The sequence below is a fragment of the Zosterops lateralis genome (genome assembly GCF_965231275.1).
Source record: "Zosterops lateralis genome assembly, chromosome: 5".
NCBI lineage: Eukaryota > Metazoa > Chordata > Aves > Passeriformes > Zosteropidae > Zosterops > Zosterops lateralis.
The window spans coordinates 64,869,473-64,893,973 of NC_139766.1; the positions used below are offsets into that span (position 1 = coordinate 64,869,473).

The 24,501-nt window shown below is 45.7% G+C and overlaps 1 protein-coding gene across 2 annotated transcripts in view; it reads right to left on the reverse strand.

Moving 5' to 3' along the window:
* PCDH10 (protocadherin 10) overlaps nt 1-16,887 on the reverse strand; it is a 33,073-nt gene extending 16,186 nt beyond the window's left edge. For both annotated transcript variants that reach the window (XM_083861679.1, XM_083861678.1), the window contains exons 1-4: nt 14,196-16,887; nt 12,690-12,748; nt 12,013-12,119; nt 2,481-2,786 (exon numbers count right to left, since the gene is read on the reverse strand). In XM_083861679.1, the coding sequence (XP_083717805.1) occupies nt 2,481-2,786; nt 12,013-12,119; nt 12,690-12,748; nt 14,196-16,796 (3,073 nt within the window). In that variant the 5' untranslated portion in view covers nt 16,797-16,887. The remainder of the gene's footprint in view (nt 1-2,480; nt 2,787-12,012; nt 12,120-12,689; nt 12,749-14,195) is intronic.
* Between the last annotated feature and the right edge of the window lie 7,614 nt (nt 16,888-24,501).

The following is a 24,501-nucleotide window of genomic DNA, read 5'->3' on the forward strand; positions in this document are numbered from 1 at the left end:
AGTTTAAAATCTCTGCCACATCCTTGTTCTCACTATCTGCAGCTCAAGAGACTCACAAATTCTCTCTTACTACACCTGATGCCTTGAAGCTGCCCATTCTTGTTTGCATGCCTCTGGCTATTTGCTCTAAGGTATTTATGTTCACTAATTACTACCCTAAAAGTCACTAGCTAGAATTTCTGTTCTTTTCTGATCATTTGATCTAGAATCTTTTTTTTTTTAGACACCTATCAAATTCAAGTAGTTTTTGCATTCTGCAATACACTTTTTACTCTTTGCTACTCATTTTTCATGTGGCCATTTTCATACATTCTTCAACTTTTTATACAGTGTTTTTGCTTAATATGAGAGTTCTGTTTCATACATTTTAATTATTTCTGTAAAAAAGCCATTCTGCTAGCAAACTGACTTTGACATTTTCTTCTGTGTTAAGAAGTTGAATTTAATTTTATTTTTAATTGCAATTACCCACTGAATCAACTAAGGTTCCTTCCTAAATGAACCTCCTCTCAGATTTTTTTTTGCCTTATTCATTAAATATATTATTATATAAATTATTTGCTCATTTCTAATACTAGTGCTCATTTTCTTTTTTGTTGTTCCTGTTCTTTGCTATCCAATTATTATCTAAAATACCAAAAAACCCAAACCAAAACAAAAACAAAACTCAATAAAAAAACCCCACCCCAATAAAGGAAAATAAACCAGAGGAGCATTACTCTTGTTTTGTATGAATTTTAACTTTGAGGTTCAAGGAAAAAAAGCAAAACTATATCTGGATTCTCAAGTGTGGATTATGTAATAATATATCGGTTATTTCTGATATTTTGCTTCCAATTGTTTATGTCTTTATACCAGAAAAGTGCAAACTGTAGATCAGTGTTTCTATGTAAAGACATTGTTCAAAAAAAATACTTGTGGTAGTGTAACAATATTAAAAATTCCTAAAGTATCAGTAAAATAAGCATGTCATTGCTATTTGAAATTAAACTCCCAGGCCTAGAACAAACCAGAAGAGAAGCATCACTGTGGTGTCACCAGGTAACAATCATCATTGCAACATCCATACTGCACCAGAACCCTGTTCCAATTAGACCATCTAAAGATGCTGCCAAACTTGTAAAATTAAAGTTAAATTTTTAACTGAGCTGACAGTGATGAAATCAATACTGTCAGATTGTGCTGAAGAATTTTTCGTAGAAATAAGTGATGGAAGACTACTCCAGGAAGGACTGAAAGTGTACTGAAATTTCACACTGGTCTTTAGAATATGACTGGATGAGTGGCACATGACATTTCAGCCCACACAAAATAGGCTGATTGTCTCAGGACACGTTTTTAGGGATGGCTTTCACGTATCAGCACTGGTAGTCAAATTTAAAGTTGTCAGTAAAATGAATCTAAAGAGTGAAGTGGTAAAAAGACCTCTCCTAAATGAATGAAAATACCAGGACAGCCAATTAAGGATGGAGAACTGAGCTGTCTGTGCTGAGAATGATCTGTAACAAAGATCTTCACATATCAGGACTGCCAGCACACCACCCCTCAGAGCATCTAAATGCTTTAGGAAAATAAATAAATTAATACCATTCAGAGAGATTCTTTTCTCTTTTACCCTCAATCTGCTGTCCTAAAAGACTTCTGTTGCTCTAAAAAAGGGTCGATATTGCAATGTTAATGTCTTTGGCTTATTTGGATGAGATAAACATCATAAATTCTTCAAGTCAAGGAAATTACAGCCTCTAATAAAATACAGAACACAGCAAATAGAATGAAAAGACATATTAGATCAAAGCACTATTCAAGGGTTCTACAGCTGGCTCAGACTCCAAAAGGAATTATGAAAACCTTTTTGAGATCTATCACAGTCTTTCATGCTACATAACCATAGTCAAAAGGTGACTGAAGAAAGAGGCAAGATTTTGGAACGAGACAGAAGGCACAGAGGAGCGCTGACAACAGTCAATACTATGTAGGCTGAAAGGTCATCAGACCGAAGGCTCTTCTTCCTCCCAGACTATGTAAACAGCTACTTCAAAATAATATACATAGTGTTTATTCACAAGATAGTTCTCCATTCTAGTTCACAAGGAGTTCTCAAAGAAGCTCCTAGGACTGTTCTGTCAACTTAACTCTAGTCTTAGAAAACATTAGCCCGGCATTGTAAATGTTTAAACCATCTACCCAAGAAAATTTTGAAAATAACCCAGCCTCAGAAAACAAAACTGAACAACTCCCTCACTAATAATAGCTGACACTTTTGTCATTGACAACGATGTCACACTAAAAACAATCACGATTTTGTCTTTTGCACTGAACAATGCCTTCTTCACTGGTGCCTGAATCCAAGAGAAGCCATTCCCCCCCCGCCATTCCTAAAGTTGTGCCTGTACTATTCCTAGCATGAAAAGCAGAAAGAGCTAATTTTTCATTCCCACAAAGGGAACACTTTCATACAGCTTTTTTTGAACAGTACTTACTCAAATATGGTGGTTTGTAAGGCGCTCGTGTATTAGACAGCAGTCCATCGAACTCCTTCCTTTCCAGACTGTTGTGAAGGGCCTTCTCTTTGCCAAAGGTGGAGAAGGACCTTTCTGCCCCGGGCTGGGCTTCTGGTGTTTCAAACACTTCAGTGTCTGGAACGGAGTCCATGCCAGGTACGTGCAGATTGCTGCGGTAATCCGCAGCTTGGCGTCCATCGGATGGAACAAAGGAAGGCATCCAGCACCGATCTGAGTGGCCCAGTGCTTTACATTCCTCTGTGCAATTGGAGAAGAGATCCATGCCTGCAAGCATGAAAGGGAAAAAAAAAAACAAAACAAACTACAGATATAAGCTTCAGTATCGTGAACAGCTGCTGACAGAGAAGAAAGATTGTGCCAAGGAAAGAGAAGTGGAAAGGGAAATGCCGTAAGAATTTCTTCCATGAGTTTCATCTCTTCAACAGCACCACAAAAAAAAAAATCTAGTTGTCCGGTCTTCAGAAGCCAAAGACACCTTGTAACAAGTGTAACTAAATGCCAGGATGTCATACACATACACACAAAAATAGCACGACAAGAGGAGCATCAGTGGTTCTGTCTCACAAAATCACTTGCAGATCTTATCATTTAGAGCCCATTCATACAAGGCTCAATTCTGCTTGTAGTTTGAGGTCTGTAGGTTATTTTTAAGGTTCACCCCTCAAAATTACCTGTTTAAGAACGATTCCTGCTTAGGAATTATTTCTACATAAATGTGTCTCTGACCAAAGAAATGAAAAGTCTGGATTCAGAAATCACAAATTTCACTTATGAAGTGAAACATTAGTGAGTCCTATAAAGGAACTATCTGTGCAGACGTTGGTGTACAGATGGAGCCTATTGATATTAAAAGCAGATGTTTCAAAGTAGGAATTCAGCATTCAAGTGATCAGGAGAGCTTATTCAATCATTGCATCACTCTTTCAGAGACAGTTTTCACTGCGGCTGCAGCAGTCCTTGCTACCATCAAGCCATCCAAGAAATGGGGCAGAACCCTCTAATAAAATACTGCAATTAGCAGTGCAGAGGCACCTGTAGTCCAGTGCAGTGTGGCTGTGGATACTATCTAAAAAATCATTAGTGCTTCCCCTATATAAGCAAACAATTATCCATGCCAACACGAAAATGTTTGCTTACAAATCCTTTAATGCTATTAAGATCTCGAATGACAAGCTATGCTGCTTTTGACTACTTTCAGATCAGCCTTCCAAAGGAATATTTCCTGCCTATGAGTCACTAAGTCGTTGGATTATATTTGTTTTGAGAGGAATGGTGTATGAAATCACAGGGACAGAGTAAAATAAATACCAGCATCTCCAAGTTGCTTTGTCCTGCTTTTGGGTCAGATATAGTTCATTTTCTTCTTAGTAGCTGGTACAGTCCTGTGGCTTGGATTTAACATGAGAATAATGCTAGTAACACATCAGTGCTTTGGCAGGTGCTCAGTAGTGTTTATCCAAATCAGGGGCATTTCAGTGTCCCATGCTCTGCCAATGAGGAAATGCACAAGAAGGTGAGAGGGAGCATGACCAGGACAGCTGATGTGAGCTGGCCAAAGGGTTATTCAATATCAGAGAGCATCATGCCCACCATATAAACTGGGAAAGCTGTCAGAGAGGGGTCAGCCACTGCTCAGAGCATCAGTCAGTGGCTGGAGAGCAAGCATAGTGTGCATCACTTCTCTGTCTTCAATTTCATTCCTCTCACTTTCTCTGTTTTGTCATTATTGTTATTATTACGTTTATTTCAATTATTGAACTATTCTTATCTCAGTCCACAAGTTCTGATTCTCCTCCCCATCCCACTGGGCCTAGGAGAATGAGCAAGCAACTGTGGTGCTCAGCTGCTGTTTGGGTTAAACCAATACAATCTTCAACATTGTACAGAAAACCAGAATGGTAAAAAAAACCCCTCCTTTTCTTGTATTTATAAAGAGAACTGAGCATCTTAGGTGTGTGTCAAAACTGAACTAAATCTGTTATAAACATTGCATTTACAAGCATTTCATTAGAATTACAAAAAAGGACACTACTTGTAACAGAAATAGGAAAAAAACTTGAACAGCTGCAATATAGAACAAGAGAACACAGTTTTAAGCTGTGCCAGGGGAGGCTTGGGTTGGACATTAGGAGGAATTTCCTCACAGAAAGGGTGACTGGGCATGGGAACAGGCTGCCCAGGGAGGTGGTGGAGTCAGTGTCCCTTGGAGGTGTTTCAGGAAAGGCTGGATGTGGCACTCAGTGCCATGGTCTGGCTCACAAGGTGGTGTCAGGGCAAAGGTTGGACTCAGTGATTTCAAAGGTCTCTTCCAACCTAGCTGATTCTGTAATGAGATTCATGTAATGTAGCTTATTTACCAAGCAACATTGTAAAGAACTGGATTACCTTGATCTCCAGTGTGAGGATTAGTACTAAGAATTCTACCACAGTTTTGAACTGCAATTTGAATTATATTAATAATATTTATGTAATATCTCGCACTACAAAAAAACAATCTCTTCAGAAAGGTGCAATGATTATGAGCTATCAACAAGTTCTTGAGTGAGAAAGGCAATCATTTAGACAGAAAAAAAATCGTGAGGAAATGAGAAATGAAAGCTTTTTATCTCTGATTAATCTCACTCTATAATGACTTTTTAATTTTAAATTAAGCAGTATACAATGCCAGGTCCAGTTTCGATTAGGAGCTTACCGTGATAATTGGCATGCAGAAGCCTGAAAATAAATTTCTGATCAGTGAACTGTCGAAGAATGCAAATGTGAACTGCAGATATGCTTAAGGAATTAGATGAAGATCATCAGGCAAGGAAGAAAATAGTGCAAATATAAATTCTGTAGTGGTGGTAGCTATCAAAGACTGAAAAGAAATATTAAGATGCAGACTTCCCAGAAAGAAATTAGTATCTAACAAAGTCTATAAAACCATATGTGTGTGTATCTTATGTATCAAAATGCCTGAAGAAAAATATTTTCTGCCTTTCCAAACATTTAAAGAACAATAAACACCAAATGGTTATTTCAATTTGCAAACTTCTTGGCAAAACTACACGTAAAAAAACCAAATAGCCCTCCATTTAATACAAAAATGGTTACAGTTCCATTTTGCTGATAATGTATCAGTGACCATATTCATTTTAACCTTTCCTGAAAGACAGCAGAAGAAAAACTTAAGGGTAAGTATTAACTATATATTCTTCAGTCTATGGGGAGGGAAGGATTAGAAGAAATATTGTTTTAGGAATATGCATTCAAATATATACCCTTTCCTTCCCTTCATGGATCTTTACTTCACCTGGAAAATTACCCTCCATTTTATTATTTTGTTCTCAGATCAACTGCTAAACTGCAAAATGTCTCTATCCAACTATTTTTTTTTGTTCCCTTTTGAATACTGCTTGTCTACTGCAGTGCACTGAATAGTATTATATAACAGCTTATTATAGAAGAGATGTTATAGCCACTATAAATCAGGATTTTGGATAAACAAAGTAATGAATGTAGGGGATATAAAATGTGAGCTTGTATTGCAAACTTTTTCCCTCTTTGAGAGGAGAACTTTTAAAAAGAAAAATAATATATCTATACATTGGAATTTAAATATACACTGCTGGAACACATAGTTAAATGTAAATGTTTGTTTAGAATGGGAACAAAATGTTCAGAGAGGTAAGGGTTAGGAATTGTTCCAGCTTGAATCAGTCACAACAGTCCCTGAGAGTTTAACAGGTGCAGAACCAAGCCCTTGGGTTTAGTATTTTGACAGAAAAGAAATTCAAATTAGCAGCTTATTTTCAAAATCCCTGGGCAGCCATGCAATTTACACTGTCTGTGGTATGAATGTTGGCTTTTCTTCCCCCACCTTTTTCATAGCATAGAATTTTCTGGTTTAAATTGAAAAACATTTAACACGAGGTTAGGGAAGGCTAAAGGGGTATTTGCTGTTTTCCAAGAAGGAAGGACATAGCATGGTAAAGAAGTAAGACACTCAGCACAGAACTCCTTCATATCCCAAGAATCATGTCCTTGAATATATATATATATAATAATGAAACCATCTTTACAACAAAATGTCCAGCAGTTTAGCACTTCCATCTCATCTCCCTCATAAATCTAGTTATATATATATATGATTCTTCTGAACTAAACTATCCATCACAAGTGCACATCAAAGAAAAAATGCTTTGTATTTTTCCCTTAGTTATGCTGTTAAAGACTGCATGCAGATAAACTGAGATTTTAAAGGTGACTCTGAGTTACGAATTTCCAATGCCCTTTGTGGATAAAAAACAGACAGTCCAGTGCACTGAAGTTCTGACACTGATAAGCATTGCACTACTCCAAATGCAGAATACATATAACAACTTATGGCAAAGGCCACTAACTCACTCCTATCTGTTCAAGTCTCATCACCAGGGGAGCCAGTAAACAATATGAGCTCTCCCCACAACCTTGACTTTGCAGATTTTGAAGGAAAACAATCCCCTGCCCCTCCCTCAAAAGCTGCCAAAAAACTAGGAAAGGTGTTAATTAAGTTTGATATCTGAATTACCTGAACTCAGGTGGCTTTGAATCAGATACTTGGCAGCACTGCATTTTGGAAGTATGTTCCAAATTTGCTTCCTTTTCATATTTCAAAGGGAGAAAATCAAAATTTCTCAGTGAGTTTTAATTGGATTGAAAGACTGTTTTGTCAAGGCAAAAAAAAAAAAATTAGGCCTAAACCTATTTTTAAATAATGTGTCCTCCCTCAAATTAATTAAGGGGGAAGAACCATACACCAAGAGCAACAAGTGAACACTTTCATATGTATTACTGAGTAAAAGATGTAACAAAATACAAAAATACGAATCAAACACTGACAAAGTATTTTTTGCAATACCATCATTGGGAGGAGGTTTTATCCAACATGAGAATTTTTTTTTTCCAGAACCTTTTACTTTTAATGAAATAAATGATATCTCTATTTCTCCTCTGCTGGTTAGATGTGAGATAGGTGTGATATAAGGAACTAGACCTCCCTTTCAGAGCTCTCTCCCCAGAACGACTATCCATTTGGTTAGATTATCAATGAGCAAGTTACTCATTTCCCCATGATTCATGTTTTGTATTGGTAAATAAGGACAATGATGTTAACCTACTTTGTAGCTATCAACTGAAGAACTGGAGTTTATGAAACAGAGTTATTATCACTCTTTCTTGCTAAGTAATCAGGGTGCTGCCTTGGATAAAACTGACTTCATCTTCATCAGAACATGAATAAATACTCAAATGTCTTCAATATTCAGCTCTTCCAAATTTCAGCTTCAAAGGCCTGTCTGGACCACTGAGATGTGAACATTATTAAGCATGCAGACCAAGGAAAAAGAGAGAAAAAAAAAAAAAAAAAAAAAAAAAAAAAAAAAAAAAAAAAAAAAGCCCAGAAATAGCACTTAGCTTCAGTCAAAGCACTTCTTTTCTAAGCCATTTTCATGTTCACTCTCACTTTATCTGAGATAGACTTTTTGCCCAAGTGATCTTCAAAATAGGATTTAGCTGTCAGTCTGCCTAGGCTCAGAGGAAATACTGGTTTTCTCTGTCCCTTTATCACTAAAATTCTTCTTCTGACTTCTCTTATTCTTCTCCTCATGGACACTGAAATATTGCAGCTCTTCTGCCATAATGAACCCTCTTGGCATTCAGCTAATCTGTAGTGAAGAGGTGTGAGCCAGTGTTTCACTCTGTGCCTTTTCATTAGACCCTTATCAGTTCCCTTCATAAAATCCACCAGGAGAAGCCTGATTTCAGGTTTCAGCCAGTCACCAATGCAAACTGTCCAAAAACAGATCAAAAAACTGATTTTTCTTTTTTTTTTTTTTTTTACAGGATATACATGGCAGTGTATCTACTTGGCTTCTCATCTTGGGCATTCCTCCCTGAAGTGCCTCTGGGACATCGTGCCAATTCCATGAAAGGAAGGGTAATAATGCTGTGAAGGACTCTGCTTGGGAAAGCCAAGTAGCTAGTGAGCAACCATATGAAATAAGTTGATGGCACGAGTCCAGATCTTACAGGACAGGTGTCTAATCATACCATTTAAATGTACACACATGCAGAGCGTTAATTGGCACCCAAGCTGGCAGTTTCACAAGGGAGGCCAAGAATTTAATCAACCATGGGAAATAAACTAAACATCATGTCTGAGAATTACCCCTACAGAACACGGCTGAAATGCAGTGTGTTACTAAGAGGTGGAAGTGTTGTGTGAGTTGTATTTGTTCTATAACAAGGAGCAGCAGCTTTCCTCTCAACAATTTTCAAAGAAGGGCACAGGTCATTAGAACCCAGGGTTTGGGAAACCAATCCTCTGTTTGCCAAAAACCTCCTGCACCCCTCTTCACCTTTGTAAAGTCATTTTTTCAAAATGCTCCCATTACTAACTCAGTCAATGAAACTACTCAATCCACAAAAGAAATTAGGATCTTGAGCATCTCACTCCTTGCCATTTCCTGCCAAGAGCAGATGACAGTACTTTAGTACTTCATCAATGTTAGGGTAGGTAAGAATTTGGATAATTATGAGGCATTCATGTGGTACTTTAATGGGAAAAGTATGAATCCCTTACATGCATTTCAGCACACTTAAAACACGATTAAATCACTTTTAAGAAAATATATTTTATGAAAAGGTGAACTATGATCTAACTTCAAAACCCAAGAGAACCTTTTATGACACGTAGAACAGCACAGTTCAGAATTTTCACTAAATAACTGTGCAAGATAAAGCTGTGGCAGTGTGACAGGTTTTCGTCCTACGTGTTTTCCTTCCCAAGGAATAACTGACCATGACACCCAGTTTGGATAGTAATGGACTACTACAGAACAGCTACTGTGTGCCACAGGATCCTTCATTAGTGACAGAAGTCGTGTGGCTGAACAATAAAAAGGATGTTTTGCCAGCAGAATATGCTGCTGGCTAAAACTGGTGGGGAATGAGTTTTGTCTGCCAGTGTCAATTACCTACTAAATATTTTTAGATGCTTTTGAAAACAAATATGATGCTGCATAGTATCAGGTAACATCTTGGAACAAAGCCAGCCCAAACTGGTGCCATGTCAGCAAACAGTGTGTTTTCCTTCAGTAATTTAGAAATAATTGATTTTAGAGCATCAGAATGATGACCAAAACAATTGAGAAAGCATTCCCTCTCTATTTCCTCTAGCCTTCGAGATGAAACAAGATTTATGCTCCCTTTTTTCCCCATAAAATTCATCACCAAAAGCTAATAGCAAGAGTGAAGTTTTTATGTCAAAATATCTTCTCATCACTGAGGTAAAAGGGTACATTCTTTGCATCAGGATAGCATGATTTAGCTCAAAACCTACAGGCAAAGTATATAATATGTGTGTAGAAGATTTAAGCAGTTTCTACAGAGATTTGTCTTGAAATATTTATTTGGGGCTAGCATTAAAAAAATGGTGCATGCAAATTATTCTCAAATCTCAGCACCAATAAATGTAATTGGTATATTCTGAGTTTTCATTTCAAACTGTTAATTGTGAGTAGACCAAGCCTAACTGTCAGCTTTCATTACTTACTATGTGACCACCACTGAAGACACAGAAGTTCACAAATCACATCAGATTCTTAAATTATTTGAAATTGTTTAAAAGTCCAGAATAGCTTTTCTCCACTATTTGATAAAATAGACATGAAGAAGAATTTACCCCACTAAGGATCAATGCCAAATGACAAATATTCATAGTCTACTTTTAAAATGGAGGGGAAAGGATAAAGAACAGAGGCACAACAATAACAGCACAGAATGCATCTAAAAGAAAACAGCTTTCAGTTGATGTGCAACTATATGATTATATTCCCACCATCAGTCAAATCCAGCCCCTTCTGCAGATGTTTATTCTTTTCTCTCCTGTTTGGTTATTATGGTTCATTATGTTGAGGGACTAAGCTGATTGAAATGTTCATGGAGATGACTGCTGCAGTAAAATGCGTAAAAGAGGGGGAAAAAAAAGCAGGAATGCAGGGAGGGCAGGAGGAGAGAGAGCTTTTTATAACTCAGTAGCCCTGATTGCTGCATCAGAAACAGTGCAAAAGAAAGGGTGGGGGCAGGCTAAATACATGGCTTTTTCGAACAATAATAAATCATACGCCATATATAGGCCAAAAAATGAAAGAGGCTCTGTGTTCAGATGTAAACTTCTGGCAAGACCTGGTTTGTTGTCAGGTTCTCAGACACAAAATAGACACTCTGTTCACTTAGCATGAAGCCCTGCAAGAAGCAGGGAGCTCCAGAGACTCTTGGCTCTTCTCAAGTCTCATTAGGTCTGCATATTAATGACTTGCAGCAATAGAAAGAGGCCCTGTGGCAGCCTCCTCTTCCCCTGGTGCCTGGGTTTCCCATCGTTAAGGGCACAGCAGCAGGAAAATAGGAGACATTAACAGAGCAAGAGGGTGAGGCAGCACTGCTGTGACAGCACTGGGTCCCCTGCCCTGGTGTCTTCTAAGGTGGGGGCCGGGGGGAAAAATAAAAGAACTGACAGCATTTTGTATGATATGGTTGTAGCAAATCTTTATACGTGACAGAGCACAAAGGAAACAAGGGGGAAGACAGCAGTGTACTGCACAAAGATGTACCAGACCTGTGGAGGCTGTGGTAGGAAAGAAAGCACAGCATTTGTAGCTAAAATGCAGTGGGAGGGTGAGGGTGAATTCTAATGCACAGGCTCTGAACAAATGTTCCTTTCAGAAGCAAACTGACAGTATGAGAACTAAGACAGCAAGCCCTACATATGGGCATAACACTGCAATGTGTGTATTTCCTAAGTGATTCATAGTCTTTTAAAGCCTTTCTTTCCTCTGTCAAGAAAATGTATTTAATAATACCCTAATTACATGGAGACCACTGGCACTATATGGTGCCTCAATTCGAATTAACAGACAATCCTCCAAAAATTCTAAGGTATTACACATTCAGAGCACCCAGTGTGTCTCCACTGATCCTCAGCAAAAAAAAAGCCCACAAAAAACCAACCCTCACAGTCTGGCTGTCATTCAACCAGTGGGTTCATTCTTTCCCTTGGGAACTCCTCCTTCACTTCTCATTGCTGTGCCAGCTGAAGTGCCTACTAAACAGAATTGCTTAACACTTTGAAACTCTCTAAATCTGCCACAGGAGAAAATGTACTATAAAACGTACCAATAACTTCGTTTTAATGTGCAGGAAGTTTTGCTACAGTGAATGATGCACTGTAAGACACTAATTCCCACCTCCAACCAAAGGAATAAAATAAACTCAGCCCTTTGACCAAAAGAGGTTTGAAATTGCCTCCTTGTCCAGGCAACTGTAGCAGCAAGCTGAGGTAAACCCAGCCTCTCATACACTAAATATGCTCACCTTATTTATGCCTCTCTTGTATTATATTCCTTTAAGTAACTGCTCCTTCTAGTCTCCCTACTTAAAAGATCCAATATTTTCATTCTCTTATCAGACTTACCAGAGGATTGACCTCGATTAGTGGCATCATGATCACTGTCTCCTTGCTCACTGTCTCCATGACCACTGTCCTTAGAGCTTACTATGTCTGCTTCCTGGAATGCAGAACTAGACACAGAAACATCTTTACATTAGAATAAACATGAAAGAGGAACTCATAAAACATTCTTCCGCCATCACATGGCCAAACACGGCGCTGCATTCCCCCCCACCCCCCAACCCCTGCCTGCTGCAAGGCTTCCACAGAGGTTCCCTGCCCACCCTAAACAAAATGAGGAATTTTCAGACCTTGGGAGCCTGGCTGGAAGGGACAGCAAGAGTTATTACTCCCTCCTGGGTTTCATGTAGTGAGTAAAAGTAATTTGGTAGCATTTACTTAAGCTGGTTAGCTGAACTTTAGCTCAGTGAGGAAATGTTTTCTGGGAGACCCTACAGAAGGATATTCATAAGTATTCCAACCACGTTTCAGACTAATACAAACTGGGATTTTGTTCTCTTTTTCTGTCAGGTTTGAAACCAGCTTAGAAAAGCCACAATTCAAGTTTATTTAGTGCATCTACACGCATTCAGACTTCCCACTGCTTTACTACTCTGTTAAATCTGCAGTAAACACATTTCTGCACCCCATTCAGACTTGCTAAAGCATGCATGAGGAAACCAAGGCTGCAGAGCTCCTACCTGTTTACTCGTCGAGGTCTGTCAACTAGATAACTGAGCTCAGCACGCTGGTGTTTTGTCTAGGAGAAAAAAAAATAAATATTGGGAGATACTGTAACTCTTGATATTTCTGTAATCAGCAGCAGAAAATATACAAGGGAGCAGCTCGCCATATTCACTATAAATGGTAATGCTTAGCTGCAAGTAGGCCAGCAAAATCTGTTTCTAGAATGTAAGGGGGGAAAAAACAGCTCTTAGTCACACAGATGGGAAGGCACGAGGGATTTTTTTCTGGAGTTTTTTGAGGCAAGGTTATGACGTTTCCTCACAGTGCACACTGTTGAGCATCACAAGGACTCCCACAAAAAATTAGCATACCTATTTCTAGAGTTGTGGACTACTTAGATGGGTACTGGTATTGCACCATAAGGAAAAAAAAAAAAAAAAAAAAAAAAAAAAAAAAAAAAAAAAAAAGAAAAAAGAAAAAATACACTGAGATACCCTCAAGTCATCAAAAGGCAGCAGAAGCCATGAATTTTACAGACAGTTTGAGGCAAGGCCAGTATTACAAATCAATATTAGAAATTTCACAGCAAAACTTAATGCCCTAGAAGACACCACTCAAACTACCTTTGTCAGACTGGACAACATTCAGGTTTCAGTATGTGAAGAGAGAATGTGTGGTTTCCACTAGTGCACAGGCAGAGAGGTGCTGACAATATATGCAAGCTAACTCAGCAGAAAATGATTAATGGGGGAGTAATCTGGCATGGTCTATGCTTTGATAAAAAATCTCCACACACCAGGTAACCAACATAGGCAGGATTGCAGGGGACATTAAGCCTCAGCACACACTTTTACAGAAATTCTTTCTTGCTGCTTTTCTTTGCAAACTTTGGGGTTATAAAGAGCTGTGGAGACAGAGTAAAGAAAAGTCAATTATTAAACCCTAACTCATAAATTAATTAAAGCTCCTGAAAACTACAGTGATTGTCACAGTCCCAGAGGGGGATTCCCCCAAAGCCTCACTTGCTGATGCAAAGATTTCAGGAAGGAAGAAGACACAGGTTGTAAGCTTTGCTTCAGAACATCCTGTGATTACACCCCACGTCACTTCAGCCTTGTCAAGTGCAGAGATCCTGCCAAGAGCCGTAACACCCCCCTCCCCAAACATCCACAGGAGATCCACTCACAGCTACCGCTGCCTCGGGGGGATCTCTGCACCCCGATGCTGCCCAGCCGGGGCCAGAGTCCTTCAGAGGCACTGGGCTTTGCGGGGGGGGCTCAGGGGGAACACTGCAACAGCTGCTAAACCCGAGCGGGAGGGAGCCAGCGGGGTGTGCCTGTGGCCAAAGGGCACGGAGGAGAGAGACAGCCGGACGGATTAAAGGGGAAAGAGGCAGGATTGGGAACGCAAACCGCCCTTCCCAACGGGAGAGGAGGAGCGGGGGCTTCGGGAAGGATGCCTGGAGATGACTTGGGGATGAAGTGTGCGGCGGCTGGGCGGGGGGGGGGGTATGGGATTACCTCGCTGGACAGGATGCTGCCGTTGGAGATGATGTCGGGCTGCTGGTCGGCGTAGCCGGTGACGATGGCCCCGCAGGGGTTGTGCTCGGCGTCGGTGCTGCGAGAGGGGCTACAGGGCTTGAGGAACATCAGGTCGGTCTTGGCGGACTCGGGGGTGAGGCAGACTTGGTAGCAGTAGTTCTGGTTGTGGTGGTGGGAGCCGAAGCTGCCCGACTCTTCCACAGGCACCTGCGCCGGGTTGCTGGGCACGTTGGAGCTCTGCACCAGCATGATGTCCGACTTGCTGAGCTTCTTCTTGCGGGCCCGCGCCTGCCGGCTGCAGCAGGGGCAGCAGCAGCAGCAGCCCAGGCAGCAGTCGCTGGCCAGGCAGGTGTAGATATTGAGCTTCTTCTCCTTCTGGCAGCGCACCGCCAGGACGATCATGGCCAGCAGGAAGATGAAGGAGACGGAGCCCAGGGCGATGATGAGGATGAGGGTGAGGTCGAGCGAGTTGTCCCCGCCGGAGCGGCTGGGGCGATGCTCGCCGGAGCCGCCGCCGCCGCCCCCCGCGCCCGCGCCCGCGGCCGAGGAGCCGCCGCCGCCGCCGGAGCGCTCGCCCGCGCCGTCCACCAGCACCACCTGCACGGCGGCGGTGGAGGAGAGCGGCGGCTGCCCGTGGTCGCGCACCTCGATGACCAGCTCGTAGGGGCGCTGCGGGTCGCGCTTGGCCGGCACCCTGCGGGCCGTGCGCAGCTCCCCGGAGCGCCAGTCCATGCGGAACAGCCCGGCCTCGTTGCCCCGCGCGATGCTGTAGGTGAGGCGGGCGTTCTCCCCGTCGTCGGCGTCCACGGCCGCCACCCGGCTGACCAGGTATCCCGGCTCGGCGCCGCGGGGCAGCGCCTCCCGGGCCGGGGTGCCGTTCCGGCCGGGCAGGGGGCTGACGATGGCGGGGGCGTTGTCGTTCTGGTCCACCACGATGATGTGGACGGTGGCGTTGCCGGCCAGCGGCTGCGGCTCCTCGCCCGCGTCGCGGGCCTCCACCTGGAAGCTGAACTCTTTGAGCTGCTCGTAGTCGAAGGAGCGGAGGGCGTAGAGAAAGCCGTTCTCGGAGTTGATGGAGACGTAGGTGAAGACGGACATGCCCTGGATCTGGCTCTCCAGGATGGAGTAGGCGAGGCGGGCGTTGGCGCCCTGGTCGCGGTCGGTGGCGCTGACGGCGTAGATGTAGGCGCCGGGCACGTTGTTCTCGCTCACGTACACCTGGTACACGGGCTGGCTGAAGCGCGGCGCGTTGTCGTTCACGTCGCTGACCCGCACCTGGATGGACTTGCTGGTGCTGAGCGGCGGCTCGCCGCGGTCCCGGGCCACCACGGTCAGCGTGTAGGCGTCGCCGCCGGGCTGCTCGCGGTCCAGCGGCCCCTCGGTGACGATGGTGTAGTAGTTCTTGAAGGAGCTCTTGAGGCGGAAGGGCGCGTCGCCCTGCAGCAGCTCGCACTGCACCTGCCCGTTCTCCTCCGAGTCGCGGTCCGAGACGCTGAAAAGGGCCACCACCGTGCCCGGCGCCGCCGCCTCGCTCACCGCCTCCTTGACGGTGGAGAAGCTGATCTCGGGCGCGTTGTCGTTGGCGTCCAGCACCCGCACCAGCACCTTGCAGTGCGCGGGCACGGCGTTGGGCCCCAGGTCCTTGGCTTGGACGTACACCTGGTACACGCTGCTCTCCTCGTAGTCCAGCTCGCCGCTCACCTCCAGGCGCCCGGTGCGCGGCGCGATGCCGAAGAGCTCCCGGGCGCGGGCCGAGATGTGGCTGCTGAAGGAGTAGATGATCTCGCCGTTCTGCCCCTCGTCGGGGTCCGTGGCGTTGAGCTGCAGCACCAGCGTGCCCGGCGGCGAGTTCTCCGGCAGCGACACGGTGTAGACGGGCTGCTCGAAGGCGGGCACGTTGTCGTTGGAGTCCAGCACCCTGACGGTGAGCAGGGCGGTGCCGGTGCGCTGCTGGGGCTGCCCGCCGTCCACCGCCGTCAGCACGTAGCGGTGCACCGCCTGCTGCTCCCGGTCCAGCGGCTGGTCCAGCACCAGCTCGGCGAAGCGGTTCCCGTCGCCCTGCGTCTGCACGTCCAGCGAGAAGTAGCTGTTGGGGGTGATCTCGTAGGTGCGCAGGGAGTTGGTGCCCACGTCGGGGTCGAAGGCGCTCTCCAGCGGGAAGCGGGTGCCCGGCGTGGCGCTCTCCGAGATCTCCACCGTCAGGTCGGGCTCCGGGAAGGAGGGCGGGTTGTCGTTGATGTCCAGCACCTCGATCTCCACCCGGAACAGCTCCAGGGGGTTCTCCAGGAAGACCTCCAGGTGCAGCAGGCAGGAGGGGCTCTGCTTGCAGATCTGCTCCCGGTCGATCTTCTCGTTCACGTAGAGCACCCCGGTTTCCAGGTTAAGCTCCAGGTAAGGGCTGCGGGAGTTGGGCGCCGTCTGGAAGCGCCGAGCCGAAAGTTTTGTAATGTCCAAGCCCAGGTCCTCGGCGATATTCCCCACGAACGTGCCATGCTCCTGCTCTTCCTGCACCGTGTAATGGAGCTGGCAAAAAGCCCCCTCCACCATCCAGAGCAAGGCAAAGAGGAATAGCACAACCATCTCCAGACGGGGAAAGAGATTCCCCCCTCCCCGACACCGCCGCTGCCTCCTCTTCCGAAAGCCACCGCCACCTCCTCCTCCGAAAATACACACTACAGTGTGTGTGTGTGTGTGTGTGTGTGTGTGTGTGTGCGCGCCGCGCGTCCCCGCGCCTGCAAGCGTGTGGAGAGAGAGAGAGAGAGAGAGAGGGATCGGGGGAGGGAGGGAGGGGGGGAGAGGTTGGTTTGGGGGGCTGGGGGGGTGCTAGATACTATTTCTTCTGATTCATGTCAGGATTCTTTTTCTCCCCCATCTCCCTCCTTTTTTTGTCACGGGTGTTACTGTTTCACGCGCTGCCCAAAGGAAGAAGACACGCGTCCCCACTTCATCTGTGATCTTCGAGATACACGGCCAACTAAAATAGCTATTAGCCGGCTGTAGCTAGAGACACACAGTAGCCCTCTTTTATTTATTCCGAGAGTCTTGGCACTGCACCGCGGCAGCAGCAGTGGCGGCGGAGACAGCAGCAGCAGCAGCAAATCCCAAGGAGGAAATTTTTTTGTATTTCAAGATTGTCCTCGGTTTGTCTTCCTGGTGGGAGTTGGAGGGTAGATGCTGCTGAAACAGCCGGTGGACATGCCCTCTTTGGATGCAAGGAAAAGGCAGAAAACCGCGAAATTAAAAAAAAAAAAATAAAATAAAATAAAATAATTACCCGCAAAAAGATTTCATATTTAAAAAAAAAAAAAAAAAAAAAAAAAAAGCAGAGAGCAGCTTAGCTACCCAAAACTTTCATTCCCTGATGTCCCTGGGATTTCCTTTTTTTTTTTTCCTTTTAATTCAAAGATTTTAGATTTTTCTCTCTTCTCTTAAAGGTCTTTCCTTTTCTTCCCTTATTGCTCTGAGCACGTTCATCATCATCATCATCATCACCACTCTGCTTTTACGGCGGTGCCGATCGAGGCGGGGATTTTCTTTCCTCTCTCGCCGCTTTTCGCGTCTAGCCCCTGTATCTGTGGTGTGTGGTGGTGCTGCTGCCGTCGCTGCTGCTGCTGCTGGTGCTGGGCTCCGCTCCCGGCTCCGCTCCCGGCCCGGCTGCTCTGATCTCTGCCAGCAGTTTCTGAGCGGGGAGCGCTCGGTGCGCTGTTTTTGCGCAGCGCCCGGCTCCTGCCAACCAATCGGCGCGCAGCACCGCCCCCGGGGGCGGTGTCCCATTGGCCGCGTCGCGCGTCGAGTGCGCTGCGTCACGGCCGGGGCGAGCCGCGCGCGGGCTGGGCGGGCGAGGCGGGCTGGGCGCGCGCCGGGCGCCTCAGTCGCCTCAGCGCCTCAGCGAGCTCTTCCCGCCGAGCGCCCGGGGATCCTTGCCTCGTTCCCTGCCTCGTTCCCCTCAGTCCCTGCCTCGCTCCCCTCAGGTCTCTGTCTCGCTCCCTCAATACCTGTCTCGCTCCCTCCATCCCTGCCTCGCTCCCCTCAATCCCTGCCTCGTTCCCCTCAGGTCCCTGTCTCGCTCCCTCAGTCCCTGCCCCGCTCCCTCAGGGCCACTGGATCGGGAGATCGCCGCTCGTTCCGCGCCCGGGTGAACGTCAACAGCCCTCCGCTCCTTGGAGAGAGGGAGTTTTTCCACCCGGCCGCCGCCAACTTTTCCTTTCCATTAATGCTTTCGGAAAGAAGCGCCAACGAAGGGAAACTTGGGGTTGTTATTGTTGTTGTTCCTATCCCCCCCTTCCCCGCCCCTTTGGTGTGTTCCACAGTGGAGAGAGCGCAACTTTCCGTCATTTCGTCCGTGCCGTGTTTGCAAACGGCAAATTTAAAGTATCGAGAGCCTGCGCCAGGGTTGTTTTTTTTTTCCGATTTCCATTTTGGAATTTCCAAGAGTGTAACAGGAGAGTGTCAGGCACGGTGGGAGAGGGAGAACGGGGAATAGTGTCTGTCATGGGCACTCAGGGCGGTGCGTGGGTATCCCTGGAGTGTGCCAGGGAGAGGAACCAGGGGAATCCAAGGGAAACGCTCCGGTACCGGCTGGCGGGGATGCCCGAGAGATCCACCTCCGTAAGGCTAACAAATGAATGAAGCAAGAGTAAAAGAGTAAAATACTTTTAATTCTTGGGGATGGGGGGGGGGGGGGGGGAGGTGTCTCCCCCTAAATGTTACTGTTTTTGAAGAGCAGCACAAAGCAGGGACGTGCTCTAGCCCCATCTCTAATCCATCAGTCAGCAGCGGCTCCCTCCACACGCCTCGTAGATGCAGTTCATCTACAGGTGCGTTTTCCTGCGGAAACGCAGGAATCCACTTTGGGATGGCGAGGCCCTGGCACAGGTTGCCCCGAGAAGCTGTGGATGCCCCATCCCTGGAAGTGCTCACCGCCAAGCCGGACGGGGCTTGCACCGAGCCGTCCTTGCCCACGGCAGGAGGGCTTGGAACCAGCCGGCCCCGCAAGCTGCCCTGCAATCCCGACCATTCCATTCCACTGCCGGTGTCCAAAGCCGGTCCCCCCGCCCCGCCCCTCCCCCGGCCCGGCGCTGCCGCGGGCGGCGGGCGCCCCCCAGCGGCCTCAGCGCCGCACTGCGCCCGGCAGCGCCGCCGCCTCCGCCCCGCGGGGGGACACGGCGCGGTCGGTCCGCACGGCGCCGGGACCCGCTCCTTCCTCCCGGCCTTCCTCCCGGCCCTCCGCCGCTCTCCGCCCAGCCCCGCGCTCCCCGGGCCGGCTGTGCGGCTGCGGCAGGCACAGGGGGCACAGGGGAGCGGCAGCCGGCGCGGCGGGCAGGGATATGCCTCCTCTCCTCCAAACTGCATCCTCTTCTCCCCTTCAGGGTGGCTCCCTACCCACCCCTGGGCTTTGTGGCAGCGCGGGGCACAGTCGGCGGGGCGATTCCGGTGGATGTTTTCCAGAAAAATTGAAAAAAAATCCGTCAGAATGCCCCGGCTGCTCCCGCTGCCCGTTGGATGCGGACGGACCTCGCTGCCTTTCCCTTTCCGTGCAGAAGCGCCGCCGCTCACCTGCCCGTCCTGCCGCCGGCTCCAGGCGCGGGCAGCGGGGATCGTGCCTCTCCCGCCCGGGGGGACCGGTGGATGCCCCGAGGGAAGCGGCCGCTGCCCGGCACTGGACGCGACCCCGGGGCAGCCCGGCTCCAGCCCTTCTCTCCCCGCTGCTGCCGGAGCGCCCCGAGCGGCCAGCTCTCTTTCCTTCGAGGAACGCGGGCAGCCCGGGCGAAACCCGGGAGACCGAGCCCGCCCGTGTCCGTGCCCCGGAGGCGGAGGGAGGGGGGGACACAGCCCCGGTCCGGCGCGATGCGGGGGCAGCGGCCCCGCGGGACGGGCACATGTTTATACCCACACACGGGTACGAGCCAGGGGGAGCCCGCCCTCCCCCGGGGGTCCGCAGCCCGGGCATCCGATCTGCCCCGCGATTCCCAGCGCGGCCGGGTCTCCATTTTGGGTCTCCGAGCGGCTCCTGGGAAGCGGCGGGATCCGCGGCCGCCCTCCCGCTAACGCCGAGTGACAAATCGCGCTTAGGCGATACGTGAACGAGAAAATGATTTATGGATTTTCACGACGGTCGGGGCCGATGAAGGCGACGTGAATTATCCGTCCTAATGTGCAATCTATCATTTTCTAATAACGCCGGGCTGGCCCCAACGCTGCAGGTATCGATTCGGCGCAGCCCGAGCGCTGCCCTGCCGCCGGACACGTACCCCCTGCAGCACCAGCTGCCAGCTGTGCGTTTACCTCTTCCTAAAGCCCGGGGCTGTGGACAGACCCCTGACACCGTGGCCTTTGGTTTTTTCCATCTGTCAGCTTTTAATTTGGCAATTTGGCTGAATGAAGACTAATGTTTCGTGCCACCGCGTTTCACTCTGTGCTGTGATTTGGAGATGGGAAGGGAGGATGCCAGTTTTGTAAATCCTCCGTGCTGACAGGGATGGCACCTGGGTGAGTCAAAGCTTTCCCCCCTGCCAAAATCCTCCTTGGCACCCCAAGTACAACGGGGCACTTTCTAACAAGGAGAACAGATGCTAAATCATACTTCTGCTCACACAGAGCTTCCCTGGCACCTCCATTTACCAACTCTCAAGGATGATTTTAAAGACAAAATTTTTGCATTTAACTCATACACGGTAGGAGAGTGAATCATCAACACACAAAAGTGAATTCATGTGCATAAGAGGGGGAAGAACTGCCAGATCTGGCGGGTGCTCAGCCCCAGGTCCAGCCTGTGCCAGTGCCCCAAGGCCAGGGCATCCCCTCTGCCCCAGCCGAGTTATTTTGCCCTTCATCACAGAGTTGCAGTGAAGTCATAGTGACATAAGCTATGAACAATCCCAATTATTTATCTAAATGGTTCCAAGTCTAAAGTATCACTTTCAAATTAAGAAGGACAAGCAACTCCTGGCCTTCCATGAGACAATATAAAACAGAGATGGAGAAGATGGAGGTAAAGAATTTATTTGGGGTCGGGGGTTTAGATAAATGAATACTGGGGAATAGGTGAGGAAATGCTGCATTTCTCATTAGCCAAGTATAGTTTTTCCATTGCTCAGACCAAAAGGAGTCACACGAGTAAGGAAACATCCAAGTGCTGTGTTCTGGAATAAACAATCACTATCCTTACCTGCACAATCGTATTTTAAGTTGCAAAAAGCTAATCCTCAGAGTTTAGCTGAGTCACCAAAATTATCTTTGGGATCCATTTTTGGTTCAGTCTTAGCTTCAGGCTGGGGAACATTGTGGCCTCTTCACTGTCTGGATGTTAAAAACACATTGAGAATTGGCCTCCCCTGTCCCTCAGAGGTCCTAGATTGTTGCTCCTTGTTTTAATAATAATTATCTTGGTTTAAAACCAACAAAAACAACAAAAACAAAAAACAACAACCCAACTACAACAGCAAGAACAAAACCCCACCCAGGTTCTTCCTCAAGAAAATGACAGCTCATGGTGCAGGAAAGATTACTGAAATCAATGACAGGATTAGGATTGTGAATAAGAAACAGAAGATATTATGGTTAGAAAAAGCCCACTTCCTAAGAGGAAGATGTGTATATATTACTGATGGGGCCATAGGAAGAAATTCTGGTTTATAGTGAAGTCGATACAGAACAATTTTGCAAATTAACTAAGAGGCCTGATAAAGGTTATTTGTATCAGAGGGGAAGGTTCACTGCCACCACTCCCTCAATGGATTTCTCTCTTAATTGCCAACAAGGAGACAAAACAGGAAGGCTAGACAATTTGGCTAATCAATAAAAAAAGCCTGTCTTCATGCTTGCCTGAGGAGCATTCCGTATGTCAGATCGATGTAGAAGCCACCAAAGTTCTTGCAGAGGTCACCAGTGATTAAGACATTTTCTGATGGCTTTTAAACAACCCCGGAGACAAGCATCTGCCACAAGGTTGAAGATGTAAGCAGAACTCGACATGCAATGACAATCATCACCTTCACACTTATGGGAGTGCTCGTGGTGATGAAAACCACTCGTAGTATTTATGACCTTAGACAGCTGTTTTAATAGGCAATGATCAAGTATGACTTCATTATATGCTCTGTACTCCACCAGTGATCAGATATATATGGAGCCTCTCCAGAAGGTTCCAGGAGTCTAGAACAGAATTACAGTGGATGCCTCCTGCAGGAGTTTCTTAAGGCCAGCTTCTGCCTCCTTTTCTTTGCCCACCCCCAAACATTAGATACACATTTCAGGGAGACTACTCAAGCAGCAAAAAGCTGTTCAGTGCAAAAGAGTAGATTGGTACAGTCTACTGCTATTATCCTGCCTTCTCCAGCTTTCAGAGTCTATCATAATGTTTATAACAAAAAGAAGAAGAAGAAAAAAAATCCCAGCCTGTTTCAATGACTTGTGATTTTAGCTGATTCAAGTCTGCACTGAAATAAATAGAAGAAAACTATTTTTTTCCACAGTTAAGATTGAACATTTTCTATCAGTCAGGCCTTTTACAGTGTCCAGGTCAGAGCAGCCAAGGTCCTGATCATATCAAAATAGTAGTTTCTGTATGCATGGCTTTACACTAACATTTGGCCTGATTCCTATAAGCTTGTCTCATGTCCCTTTACTATTAATGTAATAATTAGTCACAAATCTGACATTTTTTAACTCCACTTTTATTGCTGTGCTGCAGATACATTATAAACAAATGAAAATGACTTTATACAAGGTGATCAGTCAAAAATACTGATTTTATCTTTTTGCTTGCAGAAAGGAGGTGACATATGTATCTAAAATCACAGAAGATATTTCTTAACAAAAGACTTTTCAATAAGGCAAATTACTTATCATCTAGCTAGAATTTGCAGAAAGATAGTTTACTTCACAGATAGAGACCTGGTACTGAATCAGATGAAAAGAAAAATATGATCACATTGATCAGGAGAGAATAAATATATTTATTTTCTCTATAAATTTATTTTTTTATGGTATTGCTGAATCAGCTGCACACATTTCCTTGAACTTCATCAAAATACAGTTGACCTGTATCTGAATTCAACCAATGCTGCTAAGCTTGAATGATTACTGGAGCAAATGAGGACAAAACTACAGTGGAAAACTCCAGTTGTTTTAGACTCTGTAAGGCTTCTTATAATACACTCAAAGTCATAGGTAGATGTAGTTGCTCATGAGAAAGAAAATTGCACTGTTGATTTTCTTTTCAACAGCAAGTTCAGACCTTGAACTAAAGCACAAATTGTTTTGAGGTTCAGCTTGAAAGCAGTAGTTCAAATACAAAACTTCTATTCTTAAGACATAACACTGTAGTGCTTGACAGAATAAATACAAAAAAGCTCTAAACTTTAGATTGTTTGCCCAGAAGAATTTTCATTTTTGGGCCTCAGTGTTCCACGCATATATAATTACCATCATAATTCTATCATCTAAGTCATCGTGCCAACTAGGCAGCAGATAACAATAGCACCAACTAGGAAGGAAAAGGAAGAAGATGGCAAAAGAGATGTTATAATTATGTAGTCACCTAGGAAGAGTGCACACATCTGTATTTTTGTACCTATTGTAGGTGGAGCTCCTTGTACTACCAACATTCAAGACTGTATTTTTTGAGTTTCCCTTGGAAATATCATATGCTCAGATGCTTGCTTTTTCTCCTATAATGGCGTCTGTCTAGGGAAACTTTTCCATGGTCATACCCACCTGAATTTCAGTATTGAGGAAATCCCAGTTGCGAAGCAGTTTAGTCACTTATGAGGTAATGATCACTTTTTTTTTTTTTTTTTTTTTTTTTTTTTTTTTTTTTTTGTCTATGCTAAAATCTTTGCAATATTCAATTCAGAATCTTACCACCTCCACATTTTGGAATAGTGACTTTAGCAGATGGAGGTCTCAGGAGTACTCGTTGCCATTCTCAGGAAGATACACCAAAGGGATATGTCCTCCAAATCTCTTCCACAGAAGCTGTTCCTTGAAACACTTCCACACTCTCAGAAATTTATCAGTTGGTCTTTGAAAAAATCTGTGCTAGGCACCTCTCATCACAACTGCTTAGTGCTGGACTGCATGACAGGAACTGGGCAAGTTCATGTGTTCCACACAATTGCTGTGGAGGATGAACACTGTTTTTCTCAGAATAATTATTTCCAGGGTTCTGCAGAGCTGGGTGTAGATCTGAAGCATGTGCACACTTATCCATATACTTGCTACTCTCAGTGGTGGTAAGGAAGCAGGAGAAGGTGGAAAAGGAAAAGCATCTTTATAGAACAAC